At 37.5% G+C, this 21294-nt stretch overlaps 1 protein-coding gene across 1 annotated transcript; it reads right to left on the reverse strand.

The window, feature by feature from the left end:
* Nucleotides 1–330: 330 nt before the first annotated feature.
* Nucleotides 331–8447, reverse strand: LOC122812191 (CCN family member 1-like). The gene is made up of 5 exons (XM_044084525.1): nucleotides 8149–8447; nucleotides 7608–7821; nucleotides 4749–5072; nucleotides 3369–3568; nucleotides 331–2835 (listed from the first exon to the last, which is right to left on the reverse strand). Exons 1-5 carry the CDS (start codon nucleotides 8194–8196, stop codon nucleotides 2533–2535), a joined length of 1089 nt encoding a protein of 362 aa, XP_043940460.1. The 5' UTR covers nucleotides 8197–8447; the 3' UTR covers nucleotides 331–2532.
* Nucleotides 8448–21294: the final 12847 nt, after the last annotated feature.

Below are 21294 nucleotides of genomic sequence, written 5' to 3' on the forward strand. Positions count from 1 at the left end.
ACACATGAGGCTGGTCATGCTGGCAGACTGCCAAATGAATATGCAAAGCTTTGGATTTATTGTCATGAGGATGCACAAGAGAGAGAGAGAGAGAGAGAGAGACAAAGAACTGCACACTGCCTTAAATGATGGAGGCTGTCACGGGTAATGGATACAATGTAGCTGCTATGTGCACTGCAGTAGAATGTGAATGTGAGAATCAAATGTGAGAATCAAACCATGTACCTTTTATAACGAACAGAAACACAACTCCTATTATGAAGTCATGTCTTAACTGCATAAAATATAAGCTGTTAAAAGAAAATAAAGACATGCAACAAGGACACATGATCCAGTGTTTTCTATAAAATAAATTTATTGCTTCATATTTAAAAACTTCAATAGATATTAAATGCACTATATTATTTATATCCAAAATATAAAATATGTTACATTTAGATAAATACATTGTTACAGATGTGACTAAAATCAGACACAAGAACATTCCACTGTGATCTTTTTTTTCCCTGAAGATCATCCTCAGACCTCACAGCAGACAACATACATTTAAGAACTTGGTTCTAATATTTATTTTTAATTATTTTAACCCTTTCAGAAAGGAGGGTGTCACTTTGATAATCTATCACTTGGTTACAGGCCTTCATTTGTATACAAAGCATATTTTGTTATATAAGATTTCACAATCAGTGTTGCGATTGTTAATGGCATCCCCATCACTGCAGCGATGATATTTTTTTTATTGCGTACACCAAAACCCAAAGGGCACATTAAAAGCAGTGTCTTAAGGTATAATAAAGACCTCATTCAGTGAGAACTGAACAGAGTCCTGTGTAGAATATCATCCTGGTGCTGTAAATGAGCCGCATATTAATGTATCAAATTTTTAGTCTACCGAAACTTTAAACAGTATGTAAAAATATTCTAATAGCCAACACAAAATGCATCATGGGACATGCCACTAACATACAAGTTCAGGAGTGAGAATTACACACACTCGCTCACAATCATGGTGTTCCCACTTAACAGTCCTTAATTTTCCAGCCTCCTTCATTTACAAAGTTATTGCACAAAATGTAACGGTCTTCATTTCTGTGTGGCCGTACTTCTACACTCACTGACGGATACAACTGTTGAAATAACCATTGATTGGTTTCAGACCAGCATGAGTGCTAAAATAAATCCTGAACCCAAACATGAAGGCCTCTGCAAGCACATTTTTAAATACAAGCAAGTATTACTAAATATGACATCAAATGGTTTCATAAAGGGTCAAAATATGACACTACTAATTAAACAATGTCATTAGTACAATTAACAGTTTAAGACGGTATATTTAAAAATGACATACACAGATATCCCAGAGAAAATTAAATATCAACATTTGTTACAAATGGTTCTGGGGCTGCTCCTAGACGAAGCCAAAAACATAAAAACGCTCCAAATACCTTGAAGCTATGTGAGACTTTTCTTACTATACAAAATAAATATACTCTTGTAACATAGGAGAGGCTCAAATTACTGAGAAATGAATGCCTGGCCATTTGGGTAGGTGTTGTAAACAGTTTTATTTATCCATATATGACTCTTCTAAAAGTAAAAAAAATTGTTAAGTTTTTGGTCTTTATGTACTATGCCTTCTCTTCTAGAAGGGGTGGTCTTACTAGCTGTGAATCTCCTCCCAAAATATGATTCCTTGGTGTCTTTAATACCAAAAAGGACTGTTTGAAAATTAAACTGTGTGCTCATCAAAATGAATTTTTTTTGTTAGCATGCCTTACACATTAATCAGCATTTAAACATCACTGGCCTCTCAATGTGTCCTTCCTCCCCCCCCCCCCCCCCCACATATCGATTCTGACTAAACAGTAACCATGCATTTTGGGGAGGACAAACATGCACTAAAGGTGGGAGGAAGCTGGTTGACTATAAATGAACCCCTTTTAAGCATAACTATTTGTTAGGCCCTGTCCACTTATGTCCTCTGACACGGATTTGACTATGATAGGCTGCTGATATCAGAATGAAAGCCATGCTTCATAATCTTGCACTGCGTTTTACAGTTACTGTCTTACAAGCTCACTTCTAGCTTGTTCTAGAAATGTCATACAAGCACTAGTCAGACAACAGACTCCAGAGCAAAGCCCCATGTTTTATAAATTCTCCTGTCCAGGTTTACCACCATTTTCACCACAGATCCCAGTCCTAGCCTGTCTTGAAATGACACATGCACTGTCCCTTGAAGCTGCCATCTGTAAGTGTTTAGGTACATTCAAAAACCATGCCACAAAGACTCTTCTTTGTGCAGTATGCTCTCTGCCCTTTACACCTGCCAAGACAAAAAGATGTTAAATAGTATTTTTTAACCCTTTTTTTCTCAGCCGGAACTTAGCCTAAAGCTAACAAAAAACTTTACACCTCCCAATGGCATAAAGAACAATGCACTCATGGGAATACAGCTTCTGTCAAGCACTCAGTGCTTATTTCTGTCATTCAAGTTTGTTCTGTTTTCCAGGGTTCCTCTCCACAGCAATTTTACTGATTAAACTTGTGAATGTCATTTTGTAGTCTGTAATAGGGTTGGACAGCCTCATTAAGATGAGAGCACTCGGAACTGCATTTACATGACTGGATCATCATAACGTTCTTCTCAAAAGTGTCGCCATCTTCACAGCGGAAGGATACACTCAAAGTGCGTGATTTGACAGGGTAGCAGCAGCGGCCATCCACACAGGTGCCACAGTAGTTAGGCTGATATTTTCTGATGCTCTTGCATCCTGCATAGCTGAAACGAATAGGTTCTTTTGCTTTTTGAGTTCTTGAACACTTTTTCCCTTTCTGCAAATCGCAAAAGAGAATGACAAAAAAGTTGTTAAAACCTCATAACCTGGTAATTATGTTATGCAATACTTATATATTTATAGACCTATCTTTTAAACTACTCACAGATCAGCTTGGTCATTATAAACTGAAGCCCATCCACCCATCTATATTGTACTAAGAGGAAAGTCCAACAAGCATCTCATTTTACTGGGACCACTTAGCGAATTAGAATGGGCCAACCTTACCAAGCAAATGCGTGAAAGAGTTTTAATTTTACTTTCAGCATTGTGAAGAAGAAAATTAAATCTAAATAATTCATATTATTTGAGATTGTGTATGTTTGGGTGGGGGGGGGGGTGTGCTAAAAACTACTGCTTCCAAACCTCATTGGATACAGTCACAATGGTATTTGCATTTTTATCTGTCTAAAAAATAAAGTGCAAGAAGGTCCCGCTACAGAAATTCAGAGAGTGTTCTATGACTGCCAAGTTACATACAAAAAGACTTCAATTTGCACAGAATGTAGACCAAAGTCATCAATCTCTCACCTTGAATTTTGTGATGGCAATCTGGCTACATGGACGGATGTTGCACAGTCTTGTCTCCTTGACAAGTTTGCAATGGGCATTGTCATTGGTGATTCGTGTTGAGACACCGAGCCCACATGTCTTGGAGCACTGGGACCAATCTGTTGTCTGGATGATACATTTCCTTTGAACTGAACGTCCTTCCACAGGTTGTCTCCATGCTAAAAATATACAAGAAAAAGAACTTGATTAATAAGTGCTCAATGCAAGGCAGCTGAAAAACGCTCAATTGCTAACTTCAAAACATATAAAAATACAATAGTAATAATTTTGTTTTAAGATAATTTAAAAATGCTTAATTTCTAAGACATGAGCTAAACAAAGCTGAGCCAAATAAGCTACAAATCTCATTGGATGCCATTTATGTTTTTGCACTAAATGCACGAAAGACTGCATATCTACATATGGCTGATAGGAGGAGTCATGTGTTACTCCCATCCTTGCTGCAATGTACTACCGTTATACACGTAGCAGGGTAAGGCATGTCTATATCATGAGGCAAGAACCAACAAGACATTCGGCCTTCTACAGAAATAAATGTAAACAGAAACATTAACCTTGACAAGTCTAGGCAGCAAATGGAAAGCACCTATGTCAAGTGTTTCAGAATCATTCTAACCATATCATGGCTGAATAAATTTCTGAACTTGGGTAAAAACTATGGCAAAATCAAAAGTCTGAGACAATGCTGCCACAAAGTTGTACAGTAATGCAAGCTAGTCAGCTAACTGAAGATTTTGTTGTTTCAATAGGCAATGCATCTCATATTTTAAATCCTAATAAGTAAAACATCAATTTGTTCAGCTTAAGCAATCCCAACCCACTCCAAATATTTGATTTTAAGAATTTAATTTCAAAAGACCTTTTTGGCTTTCAAGACTTAGCTGAGTGTACGGCTACTGAAAATGAAGGTGACTTGGCAAGTGCAGTTCCCTTCCATGCACGTACCATGGATTTACAAGAAGCAAAAGTTAGCTGCATTTGTCTGCAGTACCTCACTCTGTGTGGCACACTGACGCAGAACACCTTTTACGTTCATAGGTGGTTACTGGGGTCTTTTTAAGCCTAGTCATATTTCCCAAATCTGTCAGACAAATTTTGATACTCTTCTACTCATGCCCTACATTATTATTTGAGGTGGGCTTCTCCTCTGGCATCTATAAGCCCCTAATGAAAACTGACAACTTACAGTAGGATGCTATTTGTTAAATTGAAATACAGTTATAACAGAAAAAGTATACACTGATAAACAATAATTATGCTGTACATCAGATGTGGAATGCAATCAATAGGCATTAGGATCATATCTTATGAATCTATCAGGAAAAAGTATTTGCATACCTGCAAGGTTTTTCAGGCTATTGTATTTTCCCAAGTAGAGGAGTTGATTGTTGTCTGTTTCTTGAGCAACTGAATTAATAAAGGAGACACCGTGCTTCTTCACTTCTTTGTCACATACAAACTTCTCACAGCACTGTCCAGGCACTTTCACCAGACGAGGGTTTGGACAGCCCACAGAACTCAGAGGGAATTCAAGGGGGCACAGTGGTACACAGCCCACTGCCCCATCAATGCAGGTACACTGGTGCTTGCAGTTGGGCTGGAAATTTTCACCATTCTGGTAAATCTTGCCATTGTATTCACAGGTGCGTCCTTCCAACTTAGCTGTAATAAAAAAGAAAAAATATGAAAAGGTCTGAAAAATCTAAAATACTATCAAAAATTATTAACTATAACCTTAAATGAAAAAAAAAACAATGTTGTTATTCTATCAAACAGGAGCTAGGTTACAAATATGATCTAGCCAGGAACAGAGAATGTATTCTTAGAAGGATTGACAACCAGCCCCAAATGGAAACCAGACTCCTGCTTGACAAAAAAAAAAGTGTCACAGGGAGATACTGTTTTTACCTGGTGGGGGTGGGAAGTCTTAAACTGCAGCCCAGCTTACATTCCAGCATGTCATATGCTTTCAGCTGTTATATCTCAGTCTCCCTTACCCAACTGCCATCACAGCTTTTTTGCTTCTAATCAAGATTTTTTTTTGCCTTGACACATGTGCAGAGGGATGCCACACATTTCCAACTCAAACACTATGAAAGAAGCAACTTTCCTTGTAACAAATAACTTGCCATTTATGATTTAATGTTTTCCACAATAAATGTTTGGCAAGAGAACTTTTATGGAAATGACAATATATCTAAAGAGAACTTTGTATCCCTTGGTTCACATTATCAAGTACAGGCTGCCAAACTGCTTTAAACAAAACATGCATATTCTATTGAAACTGGAGTATTTAACTGGAAGAGCAAATCTTTATTTTTGGAGGTAGACTTCCAGAAGAGGAAGCACTGGGCTTAAAAGAAACTCTGGATTGCCACTCATCCACATTCTTCTACACTGAAATCATGTCCTCCCACCTCAGTTTCCCCTTACTGTCCCTCAAACCAAACCACAAAACCCAAGTTGCTAGCCTGTCTGCTTTAGTATGTATGGAAGGCATGCTCGGAGACAAAAATAAACTCTCAACTTCAAATGCAAGAGATCAGGTTGCAGAGAACAGGAAAAGGCATGTGAATTGACTACTGTTCTGCAGACTACTGAAAGTTAAATACATGTGCAAACTACAGTGCTGAAAAAAAGACTACTGTGATGAAAAAAATATGATAACTGTCTACAGAACACATCAAAATGTAAACTTGCTAGGCTAAATACTAGTTATCCAAAACACTGCTTGTAAAGAACAGTTAACATAGTATCACAGTCTGGAGCATGCTTTTAACAATGACCAGCCAGAACCTAAACTTCTGGTAGAGACCTCAAAAGGGGTAGACATCCAAGGCACAGTGTGGCAGTACAATAAGGTGGTTTCAACAGTCACTCATATTGTAAAATTTAAGTAATTTACTGCAGTCCATTAGATGGGGGGGGGGGGGGGGGGGCTCCAATGAAAATGAGATGCTGCATTTCAGAAGGCAAGCCAACTGCAACCTGTGTCTTTTAGCAGTGAAGGATCTGCTAGAACTTTTGCTGGAAGAAATTTTCTGTGGATTATTTTTCACTACTATGAGCCTTGTATGGTGTGGTCTGATTTTCAAGATAGCTGTAATCATTATTGTGAAACCCAATAAAATTTTAAATATGAATTGGGAATTGTATATATATCTTTAAATTATGTCCAAAGCTTACCGGTAGGATAAAAACAAATCAAATTAAATATTTACTTAGGTGTTAATGAAGACAAGATGAGATGATGCCCAAACCTGGGAAAATACATTTTATTATTGCCTTCATAACTGTCTTCATGTGTGACTTTCTTGATGTCTCTTGTGTTGCACGAAACTCACACAGCACCTAAAACTGCCTTTGGTCTCAGGTGGCCTTAAGTTAACAGCAAAAACAATGGACAAGTAATGCCAAACAGCACAGTAACTTGTTTAGGGCCACACAGTTTGCCTAGGGCACACTTCAACCAAGAATGTTCTGTAATTAGCAATCATAAATTACATGTTCTGTTATCTAGTTATGTTTCCATGAAAGCAAAAGAAGTGCAAAGAGGTGTGCCATTATAAAGATCAATGAAGTTACTCGTGAACTTAACATTTTATATAAGGTATATATGTGTGCTGTGTGTGTGTGTGGGGGGGGGGGTACACTTGGCACTGGACTCCTAAAGTGCTTTACTTGCTACTTAGCCTTAGTTGCAGTGGCTATCAGGACTATCTTTAATTTAAACCACACATCTGCTTCAGTCTAAATAAAGGCAAGGAAACATGAGTCAATCTATATAAAAATGCCTGGTGGAAAAAGTCAGACTCCTAACCCTGTCTATATTTTGCCTCTGGAAAAAAGCACATGCAAGAAAGTTCAAAGGACTGTGCAGAACCTTCTAAAGTAATGTAGAAGGTATTTCCGAAGATTGTAAACCAGCGTGTCAAAACATTTCCCAAGTGAAGTTAGAAAACAGGAATTATTGTGTGTCTAATTAATAAGATAGTCGTTAATATAGCACCGATGTTACCAAATGATTTGCGTGCCACATGCTCTCCCCAGCACACACTCTCACAAAGTACAGACAAAAACTCACCCACCACCCACGCACACTAGTCTTCGTGAATAGACAGTCTTACGTTCTACTTGGAAATAATTTCTTTGTTAAAACATTATACAGAGACAGTATGCCCTTTCCCTATTTCTCACCTCGACATATTCCTCGGGGGGCCCATGGATCAGCCCCAAAATTACACTCCAACCCCTTGTGATGGTCACAAGGCTCCATTTTGCTGCAGTCCTCGTTCAGCTGTCGGGCACACACTTTACAACAGCCACAGCCTTCCAACACTAGGCTAACACCCGGAGGGCAGCTGGGCGGCTCAGCTGGGCAATTACATTTCAAGGGGCACATACTGTTCACCTGGAAAGATAAAACATAAGCAAGCATAAGTACATCGTAAAACTTAACTTTCAAGCCAAAATTTATCTAAATGCAGAAATCAGTTAGAAATATATACAGTCAAGTCTGCCTCATCAGAACATGCCAGTGATTACTTAGCCTTAATTTTTAAACAATAGTCCAATGACTATTTCATAAATTTGAGCAAATTACTCCACGACACTCAAATGAAAGAAAATATCATATTTCAGACTAGCAAAGTGATGAACTGCTTTTAAAATTCCAGTATTAAACAATGTCATCCCAGTACAAACTACAGTACTAACTTTACATCTAAAAAACACTTACCAAGCGCATGGAGAAAGTAACCAGAACAAAGACAGCAGTTAACTCCATTTCACTTGCGTATCAACCTTTTTCAGTAACAAAATGTGCAACAAGAACAACTTGTCCAAATCCTGTTTGATGGTTTAGGTAAGAGTCTTGTAGCTTTTGCAAAAGGTTTGTTTGGAGTCTGTATTAACTTAAGAGACGGTTCTAAGCGTCAAGAGAACTGTTTCCCGAAGTCTCTAAGTCACTAAGCAGCTCCGGCTAATAATATTCGTTATTAGTCTTGCGTCCAGAAGTGAGATTCGAATCTGTAATAATTTGGTGTGCAGCTAACTAGAATTTATACAGTCCCAGCCGAAGTCCCTCCCCAAGCTCCGCCCACCGCCCTGAGGGCTGCAGTCCAAAAGGGATCGAAGGCCAATAACAACGGTGGCTGAACTCCAGACATTCCAGAGCAAGGCAAGGGGCGTGGCTGCATGCTGCAGGCCAACAGGGTGGCGGACGAGAGCTCACCCTCCCTCCCTCCCACCATCATCAATAGAGTCATTCATAAAATTAGAGAATTACTACATTCCATCGAAACATGCAAACTCAGATGCTGTGTAGAGGGTCAACACTGGCATTCCAAGGAGATCAACGGTGCGAGGCTAGGTAAATAGGCTCACGTATGCCACATCAGTGTACTAACATACCGGAAAAGGTCACCAAAAATGGTTAAACAAGTATAGAGCGTTCTGTAAATGCTGGCACGTCCATTAGGAGACAAGCTAGGTACTGAAAGGCAATTTTCCATATAACAGTGCTATGTTTTACATAAATAGGTTGGTCTCACTCACTATATATGACACAGAGGAGCCCGTGAGTAAGCGGAGCTTTCAATGGCCTTATTATTACTTTAGGGGCTAGAAAAAGGTTGAAATGACTGAAGTAGCAAAACAGCAGCTGGTGCTTTAAAATTCAGACTATGTCTACACTTTTTCCTGTGGAGTTTATGAGTGATGATAACTGCAATGACTTTTAAAACAGGATATATTTTTTTTATTATACAGGGACCAGGGACCATACATTGTGTTAGTTTGCTACAAGTTTTAATAGCTGTGACCAGGGCAAGTTACATTTAACAGTACCAAAAAGGTAGTGGTGGGGGACTCATAGTAAAACCTGAAATGGTCCATTTGTGACATTTAATCATTACTTATTAATTGTGTTCAAAATGATGCATATCAGTTTAAATAGTTTTACAAAACCTAGACATGGAGCCTAACACTTGTATTTTCGCATAGTCAGATAGGGGTAAAACTACAGGGGCACTGTGTGACAATTTTTCCCCTGTATGTAACTGACTTTCATGTAGTAATTGGTTTTGCTTACCATAATCCACTAGGCACATGGACTGAGAACAAGTTGATTGAAGTAATGATGTGAAAACAATGGAAAAAAAAAGGAACTATGCCTAGTTGATTTGTAAGTATACGAACTGGTATGAGACAAAATTACAGTCAGCAGCAGTTAGTGTTATGATAGCTACTACACATGACAAAATGCACATTCACACCATAGGGGACAGCAGTCAAATCACCAGTAGCATTATGGTGGGTGCTACAGATCACAGCATGCACCTTCAAATAATGGGGGACAGCAGTCAAGTCACCAAATGTAATAAGGCAAGAAGAGGATCCTCCGTAATGCAATCCAGTGATGTTTTATTTATTATTTTATTTATTTATTTATTTATTTATTTATTATGTGAGTGTTTATAGAGGAGTCCCATTTCAATGGCAGTGAGAGAGACTATAAAGTTGAAGAGAGCACAAAATGTACATGAGGAATCAAGTGAAGGGTGTGTGTATAAAAATAAGAGAGACACCAACTGGGCAATGCCAAGGAAGGAGAAAATTGAAAAGCAGTATGACTGGAGCAAATGACAAAACAACTCATCATGTTCTCTGAGAATGCCAAGATGCTGGATGAATAGAAAACAGTTACTGTCGTGGCCATAATCAAGGAAGAGTTGGCCAAATAGAGCTGGTGAATATGACATCTGCCACAGGGAAGGTGATGAAGTAAAGTCACACAAGGTGTATCTGAATTAGTACTGTTAATAATCTCAATGAGCATCCACAGCATGTCTGAATGGGTGGGGGGCACCTAATGATATATATATATATATATATATATATATATATATATATATATATATATATATATATATATATATATAAATAAAGATAGATGTAGACATAGGTATATAAAATATATTGATTTATCTCTCTGTATGTGTGTATACATATATGTATATATATATATATATATATAGAGAGAGAGAGAGAGAGAGAGAGATCTATTTATCTATATCTGTATATATAGACAGATATCTCTATCTGTCTATCTATCTATCTATCTATCTATCTATCTATCTATCTATCTATCTGTTCATATAAATAGATGAATATATTGGATCCCTGACATTGGTTGGCTCGTAATTTACTCAACAGCTTTCCTGTCTGCTTAATTTGGTCATCAAGAAAGCTGGCAACTTTTGTGCAAGATCACTATAATGGATTGGGGAATATGTCCTTTCCCCTTTATTGTACTATCTTGTAGTTGGTATATTTCAGTAGCAGGGGGGTGCAGAGGGGCTTACCCCCTTTAAAAAAACATGTTTTTTTTAATTTGCATGCTGCACACTATTTAGTCAATTTTTTAAATCTTTTGTTGGCATTTTACTTCTGATATACTGAAGTTTCAATTAACTTTAGTAGATCCATATACATATCTATAGATACAGAGATAGATATAGATATATATTCCTGAAGGGCTGTCATTCTCTAGGAATATGCCAACAAGTTACAATCATGAGTGGGTGAACACTAGTGATGGTTTAAGGTTAGTAGGTGCAGCATAATACACTTTAGCGTAAGTTAACTCCTGGGAAAAGGTATTGAGCAGGGAGGGCATTGCTGGGCAAGGTGAGAGATGCAAATAATAATGGGGGACATAATATCCAGGCTGAAACACTTGGCACAATGTGATGAGCCAAAGTAAGCAACATGTTTACTTGTGGCAAGATATGTGGACTCCAGAGGCATATAGCGATATGTAGGGCACTATGGCCTACACTAAGATTTCTGTGCACAGTTCTGGAGAGAAGTATAAGCACAATGCTGTGGTGGATAGCACTGGCACCTCACAGCAAGAGATTCCCAGTTCAATTCTTGGCTGGGATGTCTTCTTTGCAGAGTCCTGCTTGTGTTTGCGTTGGTTTCCTCCCACATTCCAAAGACATGCAGTAGATGGACTGGGCACTCTAAATTGGCCATAGGTGCGAATGTGCTTGTGAGTATGTGGTGTGGATGAACTACTGCAGCAGGGCAAGCCACCCAGTGGTGTAAACCTTGGCTGTATATGATTGTCACTGTTGAAGTGACACTCCAACCCCATATGCAAAATTAGCAAAAGGGGTTGTGGATGGATGGGTACACTGATTTGTAGCTCACTATGGTACCTACACTAAGACTTCTATGCACAGTTCTGGAGGGTTAACTCAATGAGGAGGATGTCATATCTGTAGAGGAAGATCAAAGAAAGCCAGTTAGTTACTGTAATGTTGGCATTGTTAGCTTAAGAGGTCGGACTATCACCAGGACTTAAATACACATTGACAAAAAAGGATGACGGACATGGAATAGAAATAGAGTTCTCTGGGAAAATAAGATGGATGACATTCACAACAGAAAAGGTAGATTCAGTATGAAATGAGGAATTCTTATTTAAGATGAAGAGTAGTAGGACACTAAATCATTACCATACTGCACAGCAGAATGTGTTTTTTATATGAGATTAAGTTGAATTAACTATGGCAATTTAGTGGGCTAGACAAATACATCTCCTTCCACTGGCATAACAGATGTATGCTGCATGGAATGCTTCCTGGTAAGACAATATAGGAATACGTGCCAACTTCATAGTATAATGCATACAGTGAAGCAGTGTGAACAACCTTAATTATACACAAGCAATAGCTGTAACGAGAGCCTTTTAGAATAGGTTAAATCTTACAGAAGTTGTTAAAAGTTGTATTGTGTAGTGCAAAGCTACTGGCTATGCATTTGCAAAATGCTCTGAGGAAACAGCAGACTTTAGGAAAGAGGATACAAAAAGTGCAAGTAATTTGCAGTTGTAAGCTATGTCAATGGCAAATCTGGAACACAAGGTGGAGCCTGCTGATCATCTGCTTGTAAACTGGGTTTGTGCGGGGGGGCTGCTGATTTCAATAGCAGACTGGTATAAAAAGCACTATATTTTAGCTGGTTGGAAACTACATATGTGTTTTGGGGGACTGCTGATTTCAGTAGCAGACTGGGATACAAAGCACTAGATTTCAAACATACAGCTTTGAGCTACATTTATTTATTTATTTGTCTTTTTGACCGGAAAAAAAAATTCGACTGGGTAAAATCCATTTTCAGTGGAGGCCCACAGAGAAAAGCTCCATATTTAAGTTACACATGCTGTACATTTATAATTGTAGGGTAAAAACATCTATAAAAGAGCTTATTTACATGATTTTTAAGTATTTTTCAATATTTCTGACGTGAACATAACATTTTATCACAAAAACAAGACAGAAATTATCATAAATTGGCTAATTATTGAACAGAGAAATAACATACAATAACATACAATAACAATGTATTTATAGCATGATGGCTGCAGGGAAAAGATCAAACTGGGGTGGAGTTTAGCTATGGGAATGCCCACTACTAGAAACTGTGTGGTTTCAGGCTTTTGTAATGCATTTTTAATTAATTAATAAACAGTACTCAGAAAATAAAATGCGTACATGCAAGATGTGCTAGTGTGAGCAGGTTTCACTCAGACATGAAACAGCAGTAATGTTTAATATGAGAATTTATACTATGTACTAGTATTAATATAATCAGTACTTGAAAGCTCATGCAGCATTTGCATTTTTGACACAGATTACCAAGACTGAAGTGTCAAAAAACACAACAGGAATAAGAGCAGAAGGACAGTGGGACGTATTGCAGTTAAAAGGGCAGAAAGAAAATATATGACAAAATGAAAGGGACCTGAGACATGTAAAAAAGGTGCCAAACCACAACTTTTTATACAAATAAACCAGCTTTTACTTGTAAGACTAGAAAACGCACTACACTGCAGCAAGCAAGGAGAATTTGTCAAACTAAAGAGCACTATAACAAGCGATAATCTGAAAATCCAAAGCGAGATGAGCCATTTAAGGCAGGGCTCCAATTCAGCAAGGGAGGTCTGATGACATGAAATGGACACTGAACTCAGTAGCTACCTGAAAACAAGAATCAGGCGATGTTTCTTACATTCTTATGCTTGTCTCGGTACCATACCTCTCAAGAGGCTGGACAGTGTCATGCAACATGCTAGGCATCAGAGCTGTTATATCCTTTATTTATTTATTTATTTTTGAAGGATGTCATTTATGTACTTTTCTTATCAGATCAAGTATATCTTGGGCTATATCCAGCTTTAGACTATACTCAGGGTGCTGTATGTACTGATGTGCAAAGCATATGAAGAAAAGAAAAAGGTGGGATGGTTTTACTCACTTGCAAATGGTGAGGAGCACCATTCCCTTACTGTAGTTATGTGATAACACCCAGATTTTTTCACAGCCTGACGTACCCCCTGGGACATTACCTTAGTAACTATCACTGCTTGTCACTTTATTCCATCTCTCTTCTGTGTTGCTTAGTCAGGTGATTGTTACGGTAAAGTGATGTATCCTGATATACATCTGGATTAGTGACCTGTAAGTGGTGTACATATGACACATTTACGATCCACACTTGAAACAGAACATATTTTTGATGAATGCATAATTCTTGGGTTTGGGGTATTTCTGCATCTGAGCAACACATAACTGTTCATAGTATCTCTTGTAAAGAAATAAGGCCAGCTTCGTTAAAATCCACACTAAGTACATACTAAGCACAGGCATTAATGAAGCCCCGGGATACCTTTCATGAGATTTTCTGATACCACCAGCCCCTATTGCCATATACTTCTACACAACTATTTCAGAACAGTTCCTAATTTCTATGTTAGAGCGAGAAAGAAAAACAATCTTTTTCATTTCATTATGAGGATGTGAGTTTGCAGTTTACTCTAGTCCCCGTTCATCTCAGCACAGAGCTATCTAGGCATTTCCAGCATTACATGCTTCGACTAAGAATAATTCAGTGGCATCTGATTTAAAGCACTATTTACTCATGCACTTCATTTTTTATTGGTGAGTAACGCACCCTTACCTATGGCACAGAGCTGATACTCTTCTCAGCAGGGCATTACGCATTCTTGTGTGCTGACACACTGCAGAAAGCATGAGAACAATGCTAATGACACACAGGAGAACTTCAAAGTTTGGTGTGTGCGTCTCATGCTCTGATTGGGCTGTTCTAAATTATTCTTCTATAGAAAAGCATTTAGTAACTGTTTTTTTTATTTTGTAGCAGCTAGCTTCTTAACACCTGTTTCTTGATTTATATGATGTCATGATCTGCTGATTCCAGAGGAAAGAAAAGAGGGGTTAATTTTAAACTGGTGATTGATGAATAATTGATACTAACCTACAGCCAGGGCTCTTGTTTATTTGCAGGATAAGTACAATGTGACCAAACACAATGTGGAGCTTTACAGTCCTAAACCGATTTTAATTCTGATAAAAGGATACAGGATCACTGTTTCATAACAGCAGTGTTCTTCAATTCACCACCCCATGTGAGATCATTTTATTTCATAGAGAAAGAATGATTCAACAGAGGGCAGCTGAAGTAGTTGGCAAAAATGTGACAGAGAAGCAAAGAAAATAAGTTCTGATGGCAAAGGACCACCTGACCAATCTAGTCTGCCAGTTTCCTATGTAGTGGATATTTTAGACATTCTACGAAACCAAATGCATTTTATTTGCCCCAATGTATTATTCAATTAGTTTACTGTGTCTGACTGTACATCTTTTCTGGTATTCTCTTCCAAATATCCCTACCCTTTCCATGAGCTAACATATCTTCATACCCCACCATAGTGGTATACACACACACACACACACACATATATATATATATATATATATATATATATATATATATATATATATATATATATATATATATATATATATATATATATATATATATATATATATATATATGCATACACAAACATCTCTCTCTCTCTCTCTATATATATATATATATATATATATATATATATATATATATATAGATATATATAAACACTGTTGTTAGCTTGCAAGCTTTTTCTATATATATATATATATATATATATATGTATATATATATATATATATATATATATATATATATATATATATATATATATATATATGTATATATACCACACTATTTGCCAATTAGTGTCTTCTTAACTAAAGAATACAGATAGCTCCTGACTATTAATGTTGAAACTTTCCACTCAAGTGGCACATTTAAAGGAATATACATATTTTGACAAATCATGTATCTAGATAAATCTACATCTATATCTATCTATATTATATATTTTTTTTTTATATTTTTTTTCATGCATTTCATCAAATGCACAGCTTGCCAGCAGCTATTTTTGCTGCCGAGTATCAAATGTACTTTTACTGACTGCAATAGTAATGTAACAACAAATATCCATTGTACAATGGTGTTCCCCTTGTGGTCATGGTCATGTGATTGCAGGGTTAGTTTATATATAAGTTAGGGAGGTGGGAATGGAAGATTCACACTGGGGACATGCAGAGCAAAGCCACTTATATAAAACATGTCTTTGACATTTTTTTTTATTTTGAGTGTTACTGATCACAAAAGGAAGTTATGTTTCCTTTTGTGCCTGTTTTAATTTTTGTTTGATCACTTGTATAGTTAACATTCTGGCATTGACAAACTTGCTAATGATGTAACAGAGCATTTACTATTAATAATATAATCCTATTAGCGCACTACATCGCTATACTGGTGTACCGTGTGCCATTCCCTGATCTGGAAATTTTCTCAACTTTTTAAGCTGAACAGCAAAACAAGCCCTGTCATACTTGAGAACCAAAAAAAGTCTTCTTATTATACTTGAGGATAAAAAAAACCTTTTGTCCTTTAAAATCTGTGACAAACCTCTTACCACATTACTACATTTGTACCAAGTGGTTTGTTACAGATTATACCACACACAAAGTGCTGAAGCATTTCTTCAGCCCTGACAGCAAATGCAGAATCAACATTTGTTTCTAAATGCTGCTGTTCTACTAGCATCTGATCGTCATCTGTCAGTCATGTCCACTAGCACCTTTTGCCTGCGGCAACTGCCCCAATCACCCTACACTAAAAATATATTTATATATCTATATCCATATATCTATATCTATATATGGATAAATAGATAAAGATATATAGATACATAGATATATAGATCTATGTATCTATATATCTATATCTATCTATCCATATATAGATATAGATATATGGATATAGATATATAAATATATTTTTAGGGTAGGGTGAATGGGGTAGTTGCATAGATATATATAGGGGCGGCCATGGTGGTGGAGTGGTTAGCATTGTCGCCTCACAGCAAGAGGTTCTCTGGTTCAATCCTCGGCTGGGGTGCCTTCTGTGCAGAGTCTGCATGTCCTCCCTGTGGTCGCGTGGGTTTGCTCCAGTTTCATCCCAAAGACATGCTGCAGGTGGATTGGACACTCTAAATTGGCCCTAGGTGTGAGTGCGTGTCTGTGTGCCTTCTGTGGAAGGTTGAGCGCTGGGCTGGCAACTCGACACTGTAAAACTGCACTGCCAATCATGAGCAGACAGGTGATCCACTGTGGCGACCCCTAACCGGGAAAAGCCAAAAGAAGAAGATACATAGATATATAAATATGTATATATACAGATGTTATAGGATTCCTCACTGCATGCATTTTGTTGCATGTTGAAATTTAGTGATTTTCATTGGCGGTACAGCTGGACAACTTGTGTAACTGTCAAATTTCAGCAGTTCTTCCATTACATAATTGAGGAGGTTTTCTTCTTTCTATGAGAGTGCACAATTCTGGAGTTAGTATATTTAACTTTATTTATTTTAGTTTTGGTAATTGCAAATGTAACATTTTGGTTTACATTTGCGATGACGGTTTCTTTAGAAGATTTAATTGGCTATAAATGGTAGTGGCTGATGAGTCTGTTCGATGCTTTGTGTTTTGAACAACTCATTGGTGATTATTTAATATACAGTCATATATAAAATATATAATATAAAAATACATTTATCTGTATGTGTGTGTTACAGTATTAAAAAATGCAGCAAAGGCCACCAGTTCATAAAAACAACATGATGTTTATTAAACAGAAGAAAAGTAAATGCTGGTGCAGAGAGCTGGATCCAGCCTATGTGACTTAAGCAGTTGCCTAAGGCCCCATGAAGGCTGGGGGCCCCCAAAAATGCAAAAATAATTAAAAAAAGTATTATATTTAATATTCTTTTCAGAATTTGGATTACAATCCAATGAGTTTGATCTGTGGCCTGCACACTTGTTTACTTCCTGAAGCTGTTGCAATGTAATGTGCATGCGTGCACATTGTCATCACGTACATTAGTGGTTAGCTTCTTCCACTCCTTTAGGAGTGTGGGGGCTAATTTCACCACTGGAGCTCCCCTCTGGCACTCGGTATAATTCTTGGTCTTCCCCCCCCCAACTGACTTAATAGTTCAGTCAGCTCAGTGACAGGTGCAGAAGTAGGTTTACAATTGGTTGTTAAACCATGCCACTGCTTGAGTTACTTTTCATTCCTCCAAGTCCATCTGAGTCATTCTTCTGCTAAAAAGGGGGTGGAGTGAAAATCCAGTGGCAGGTTGCCAGCAAGCAACATTGGGTCAACAATCACCAGTCCAGGCAAGAGAAGTAGTGTGAGGAGTAAGATGGAAAAACGACAAAAGGAAGTCATTACTACTCTCCACCATGTCCAGAAAATATCTTAGAACCTTCTTGTTGATAATTTTATGTGGCTGTCTGTCTATGTTGTGTTTCTATGAATAACCAAAGTGTTTATTCCTGTGTTGCAAAGCTGCAATCAAATGTTGATGTGCTGTGAAATTTAACTGTATCCTGCCTGCACTCATGCCTGATTACATTTGATTGTTCTCACATTTCACATTTAACAAGGCATAGGCACGTGCTAAAATGTATATATGTTTCCATCAAGTGTGAACTGAAATAGGGAGACTGGTCTTTATATCCAACAATAAGGGGTGATTCTGTGAACAATGTGTCTATGCAAGAAGGTATAGTCAGCAAGGTCTTGAGGTGGGGAAGTGGAAAAGTGAGAAGGGTATGTGAATATATTAAAGATTGGTAGCAGCCAGATTTGTCATGCAGCTGGAAACTTTTAAGTAGACAAAATATTAGTATTTTCAAGGATGGGGGGCAGTCTGTTACTTTATATATGCATAGACTGATGTTCATATATTTAAATAAAATGTAAATTTGTGAAGAAGGAAAAAAATGAAAAAGTATACCAGCATTGTTGAAGCAAAAGCAATGTAAAAAGTCTCACTTTACTTCTGAGTCAAATATCATGGACCACATGCTTTATTTCTGAACTATATCCTCTGACTGAAAAACATATCCATCGTTACCAACCATTTCAGAAGTTCATCAGTACAATTCCCAAGCTTACAACCAAATGACCTTCAAAATCTTGATTCTTGTGACCCCATGTTGATATTTTCTAGTCTCCATATAGGTATCAATAATATATTTGAATAAATTTAAGAAATAACTTAATAAGACTCTGTAATTCTGGAAGATGTTGCATAATGTGTCAGTCACTTTCATATTACTGATATTTACTTTTAGTGTTAGATGTCCAAGAGATGTATTCCAAGCATCAGCGCATAGAAGTTCTGCAAAATATGCTTCACTTGAAAATATTTTTTATTTAATATGTGTTTACCGGGAAAGTCCGACTGGGGCAGAGCCCATTTTCAGTGGAAGCCCAGGAAAAAAACAGTTCTAACACATCTTTGGAATGTGGGAGGAAACAGCAGTGCCCCCACATGAATGCAGGGAGGACATGCAGACTCCACACAGAAGGCACCCCAGACGAGAATCAAACCAGAGAACCTCTTGCTGTAAGGCAACGCTAACCACTGCACCACTGTGTCAGCCACAGTACTGCTAAAGCTAAGCTCTGCATTGACAGAGATAATTAAATTATCCAAATGCAGTCCTTATATATATATATATATATATATATATATATATATATATATATATATATATATATATATATATATGTGTGCGTGTGTGTGTGTGTGTGTGTGTGTGTGTGTGTGTGTGTGTGCGTGTGTATAAGGAGCAGAGTACAGGATTGTGGAATGGCAAGTGCCACAGCAGATGAATTGTGTATGTGTGTGTATATGTATGTGTAAGATTGATTTGTGAGTGAAATGTTTATGAAAGGGTGCATGCCTGGTACTGTGCTGGACTGGTAGTCTTCTTGACTTTTGTCAGCAGAGTGCATGATCCTGCTTGCAACTTGGCAGCCCCTCAACTCTACTTCTCAACTCTCAGTTGTCTGTCCAGATTTTCACCTTGTATTTTTGGTGTGTTCCATCATAAAACAATTCTGCTTTCTGGTAAATCAGTGACCATGATCCATCTTTGCTGGGTGCAATTGCTTCTCAAATATAAAAGTCTCTCCACTCTCAAAAAAAAACATGTAGTCTGCCTTGTAGCATTTAGCAAAGCCCAAGATGCTTTTTACTTTTAGATTCCCTGCAGTGAGATCTTTGGACTTTTTCAGGTTGTTCTGGAATGTCTCCTCCTTTGCTGCATCACACTCGCTAGAGCATCTATTCCTGCTACAAGTTGCTCCCTCTGTCAAGTGACAAACTTCTCTGGATTAACAGGGCCAAAGTCATTCATTTTATATACCACTTTGATGGAATAATTGGCTTGTTAACAATTCCTGTGGGAACCCTCTGAATCTAACATAAAATGTGTATCTGTCTTACCTTAAAGAAACATTACTATTTGCAGCATTTTCAAAATATTTACATTAGTATTCTATTTGCAGCAGTACTGTTACATTTCAGTTCATACTTTCATCATTTTGGCACATCACCTGGCAAGAACCACCACACTGTGCTGCCCTTGGTTTCACACACACTAGATTGAATTCACCCAGTCTAGCTGCATTGTGATTGGTTTAGCCTCACTAATATGTTACAGGGAACTTAAATGGCTGCAAAGAGAGTGCTCACCTACAAAGCTTAGTATTCATGTAATATTGCTTGTCTAGCAACATTAAGAAGTATGGTCTTTGGCCAATGTAAAGTCCCTGCCAAGGAGCTAGTACTTAATTAACAGTACAATCCACCTGATCACCAAGCATTCTTTCTTGATAGTAGAATACCTGGTCTCTACTCTGCTTATCATGAGATTTAAAACGCATAGTATGTTCTTTGCATTAATGTGCTGTGAAAGCACTGCTCCTAGGCCAGCATCTGATGTGTCAGTATAAACTATGGGGATGCTACCGGGTTCTGGTCATGATGCTTTCTTTAGCTGCTTAAAATCATTGTTTGTTTCTAGTATCCATTTCCCCAGAGCTGTAGTTAGGTCATTCTAGTACTCTGAGCAGTTCCCCAGATTGGCACACCCCCTCAACCTTAAGCTGAGGACAAAAAATGTCTTCCCAAAGTCGAGGAGCAAAAAAGTCTTCTGTACCCTTCTGTATTTAAGCTGCCTGCTACAGCTGTAGTGCATGCCTTTTTACAGTTACTACTGTGCAATTACAACAGTGAATGCACTATCAGAATACATTTTTCATTTAATAATAACAATGAAACTATCAACATTATGGTCTGGTATCACTCTTCTTCCATGAATTCTGGAGTTCTTAAGTATGTGTAGTTAATAAAACAATATTAGGATGCATTAATACATTTCATTAATAAGAATAAATTGGCAAGGAATCTAACAAGGAGATGACATTATAGTCATCATACTCATTATTGGGGTCTTCTTCCGCAATAAATTATTAGTTTCACAATGGAATCAGATTGCAGCAGTATGTTTCATCTTTGACTAAAATAGCTGCAGCCACA

This window comes from Protopterus annectens, chromosome 9.part0, assembly GCF_019279795.1.
Source record: "Protopterus annectens isolate FY-2018-M chromosome 9.part0, PAN1.0, whole genome shotgun sequence".
NCBI classification, from domain to species: domain Eukaryota; kingdom Metazoa; phylum Chordata; order Ceratodontiformes; family Protopteridae; genus Protopterus; species Protopterus annectens.